The 3,817-nt window shown below is 52.7% G+C and overlaps 1 protein-coding gene across 1 annotated transcript; it reads left to right on the plus strand.

Moving 5' to 3' along the window:
* Positions 1-523: 523 nt before the first annotated feature.
* On the plus strand, positions 524-1,989 carry LOC100943746 (somatotropin). The gene is made up of 5 exons (XM_023511171.1): positions 524-533; positions 749-912; positions 1,104-1,220; positions 1,384-1,545; positions 1,789-1,989. The coding sequence occupies exons 1-5, from the start codon at positions 524-526 to the stop codon at positions 1,987-1,989; spliced, it is 654 nt and encodes a 217-aa protein (XP_023366939.1).
* The last annotated feature ends 1,828 nt before the right edge of the window (positions 1,990-3,817 follow it).

A 3,817-nucleotide genomic window follows, 5' to 3' on the forward strand; every position in this document is an offset into this window, starting at 1 on the left:
GAACAATTGGCTGCCTTTGGCCTCCTCTCCCAGCACACAGTTATCTCTGGTGGGTGGAGGGGAAGCATGCAGGGAAGGAGGAAAAGGACAGGATAGAGAGCAGGAAGAGTTGGCACAGACCTCAAGGCTCAGCCCTCCTGGCTTTGCTCCCTTTTGGGGGACCAAGTGGGGCCCTCCTCACCCAGTGGATACCCCTGGAATGACACGCTGCCAGAGCACACCTGGATGCAGACTATCTCGCTGTTTGATTGGGTGGTCTCTCTGCCTGAGGCCCTGTGTGCAGAACCCTCACAAGGTGGATGACAGTGGGGAGGGAAAGATGACAGGCCAGGGGACATGATCCCAGGATGAGTGGGAGGATCAGCTACATTATCCATCAGCACACCCATGCATAAATGTACAGAGAAAAGTGGGGGCCCCGGGGGACCAGGGTATAAAAAGAGCCCGCAAGGGACCAATTCCAGGATCCCAAGGTCCAGCTCCCGAACCACTCAGCCTCCTGCGGACAGCTCGCCCAGCTGCAATGGCCACAGGTAAGCCCCCCTAGAATCCCTCTGGGCATGGTGTGTCCAAGGGAGATGTGGGCCCTGCAGATAGGATGGGGACACTAACTCTCCGGTTTGGGGCTTCTGAATATGAATGCTTAAAGCCCAACATTTAGCCAAGCTGAAAATCTTCTCAATACCTGGAAGGAGGGGGAGGCAAGCCCCCAGGCAGGGAGGGAACAGACCTCGTGCTCTCTCCCCAGGCTCTCACACCACCACCCTGCTCCTGGCTGTGGCCCTGCTCGGCCTGCCCTGGCCTCAGGAGGCTGGTGCCTTTCCGGCCATGCCTTTGTCCAGCCTGTTCGCCAATGCTGTGCTCCGTGCCCAGCACCTGCACCAGCTGGCTGCTGACACTTACAAGGAGTTTGTAAGCTCCAGGGAAATGGGTGCTGGTGAGGGGTGGCAGGGAGGGGTGACCTTCCCGCAGAAGTAATAAGAGGAAAGTGAGAAGCTCAGGGTTGTTTCATGTGAGTGATGATGCAATCAGATGAGTATAAACTGAGTGGGCCCCAATAAAGTAGCCATGAGAGCCAGCCACCAGTACTGCCCTTTCCCCAGGAGCGCGCCTACATCCCGGAGGGACAGCGATATTCCATCCAGAATGCCCAGGCTGCCTTCTGCTTCTCGGAGACCATCCCGGCCCCCACGGGCAAGGACGAGGCCCAGCAGAGATCTGTGAGTGGTCGCGGCCCAGCCGAGAAACAGGGCCTCCCTCTTTAGAAGTAACGCTCCCCTCTCTGCCCCCGCAGCCCCACTTGTACCCCGGGCCACAGGCCCCCTCGTCCCCCCTGACTGGGAAGGTGGGAGGCCTGGGCACCCACCACCAGCCTCCCCGCAGGACATGGAGCTGCTCCGCTTCTCACTGCTGCTCATCCAGTCATGGCTCGGGCCTGTGCAGCTCCTCAGCAGGGTCTTCACCAACAGCCTGGTGCTCGGAACCTCGGACCGAGTCTATGAGAAACTGAAGGACCTGGAGGAAGGCATCCAAGCCCTGATGCGGGTGAGGGTGGCGCTGGGGGTGCCCTACCCTGAGGCCCCGCCGGCTTAGCAGAGGGCCAGGGGACAGAATCACGCTGATCTCTGGTTGGCAATCAGGTCTGAACCCAGGACTCAGCCTATTCCTCATTTCCCCCCTCTGACTCCTCCAGGCCTTTTTTTTTAGGCCCTGGAAGGGAGGGAGGAAAATGACAGAAGAGGGCAGCTCCTCAGCGCTTGGCCTCCCTTCTCTTCCTTCCCTTTGCAGGAGCTGGAAGATGGCAGCCCCCGGGTGGGGCAGATCCTCAAGCAAACCTACGACAAGTTTGACACCAACCTGCGCAGCGACGACGCACTGCTCAAGAACTACGGGCTGCTCTCCTGCTTCAAGAAGGACCTGCACAAGGCTGAGACGTACCTGCGGGTCATGAAGTGTCGCCGCTTTGTGGAAAGCAGCTGTGCCTTCTAGTGGCACAGCATCGGCTACCCCTCCCCAGCGCCTCCCCTCACCCCTGCCCTGGAAAGGGCCACTCTGGTGCCCACCAGCCTTGTCTTAATAAAATTAAGTTGCATCATATTGTCTGGCTAGGTGTTGTTTATTATGGGACAGATGGAGATTTTCTGGAGCAGGGACCCATCCTGTAGAGTCTGTTGGGAACCAGGCTGCTGATATATAACTGACCTGGCTCATCCTGGGCCAGAACAAAGCCCACACGTACCTCGTCTCTATTACATGCTAAATCCACCTTCTTAGGTCAGTGGTCTCAGCTTGCTGGGTCAGCATAGGTCAGCAAGGTCATTGGTCACCCCATAAAGTACTTGGAGGTATTTCTCCTTCCCCCACCAGCATGAGGCCACCAAACCTAGCCCCTCATCCACCCTAAGAGTGGGAAGAAATAAAAACAAGGCTGCCAATTGCAGAAGGAAAATACTCCAACGGGTGAGAAAATAATGCTTGTGTGCATAAAATTGAAGATAGATAATCATTAGGCATCACTACCCCTGGGAAATGAGGACAATGTCAAAGTAAGTTTGGGATGTATAGAACCAGAATGTTTGGGATCTGAACTCGGGCAAAGGAAGTGGAAGAGAGATTCCAAATTGGGGGATGCAGGCTGGGCGCAGTGGCTCACATCTATAATCCTAGCCCTCTGGGAGGCTAAGGCACATGGACTACCTGAGCTCAGGAGTATGAGACCAGCCTGAGCCAGAGTGAGATCTGTCTGTAAAAATAGCTGGGCATTGTGGCAGGTGCTTGTAGTCCCAGCTACTCAGGATGCTGAGGCAAGAGGATCACTTGAGCCCAAGAGTTTGAGGGTGCTGTGAGTTATGATACCCATAGCACACTACCGAGAGTGACAAAGCGAGACTCTGTCTTAAAAAAATAATAAAATAAATTGGAGGTTGCAAATACAGTGCCAACAGGTAGACAGATACGATACTACAATAGCAAAGAGGGCCAGATGGGAGGGGCTGAATCACAGCTGACACTTAGCCTCCTTAAGAGAGATGCACTGCTGGGGGGTGGTAAGCACCAGAGCAACTGACAGAACCGAGGCACCTGCTGAGGTGGGCCCTGTCCTAACTTGTCGTCAACTGCAAGGGACAGAGCTGCCAGACCTCCCAATCAATTCTTCCAGACAGCCAAGACATCCAGACTTACACGAAATCTAATTGATTTTTAAATATTGACAACTAAGACATATAAGAATCATTGTAAGAGCAAAAATTAGCCCAAATGCATTTGGTCTTCAAGCTGTCAGTGAGCAATTTGTTGTAAGAGCAGTGAATTGAGATAACTTGGTATAATCAGGAAGATTTGGAACGTATGTAATCTGTGCTCCCAAACCTATTACTTGACCACCAAGAGATAACGATCTACTGCTTTACAAGGCCTTTGTGAAGATTAAATGAAATGATGTTTCTGAGATAATTGACATATTACAGCGCTCAGGGTGTTTCATGTTTTCTAATGAACTGTCTAACCACTTGTTATTAAATCATTCTAGGCTCGGCTGTAATCCCAGCATTTTGGGATGCTGAAGCAGGAGGATCACTTAAGGCCAGGAGTCCAAGACCAACCTGGAACATATAGCAAGACCCTCATCTCTACAAATTTAAAAATTATATGGGTGTGCTGGTTACATACTTGTAGTCCTACCTACTCCAGAGGCTGAGGCAGGAGGATTACTTGAGCCCCAAACTTCTAGGTTAGAATGAAATATGATTACTCTACTGCACTCCAGTCTGAGCAACAGAGTAAGACTCTGTCTCTAAATAAATAATTCTGTTTTCCT

Source organism: Otolemur garnettii, unplaced genomic scaffold (genome assembly GCF_000181295.1).
Source record: "Otolemur garnettii isolate 467f Iridium unplaced genomic scaffold, OtoGar3 scaffold00018, whole genome shotgun sequence".
NCBI lineage: Eukaryota > Metazoa > Chordata > Mammalia > Primates > Galagidae > Otolemur > Otolemur garnettii.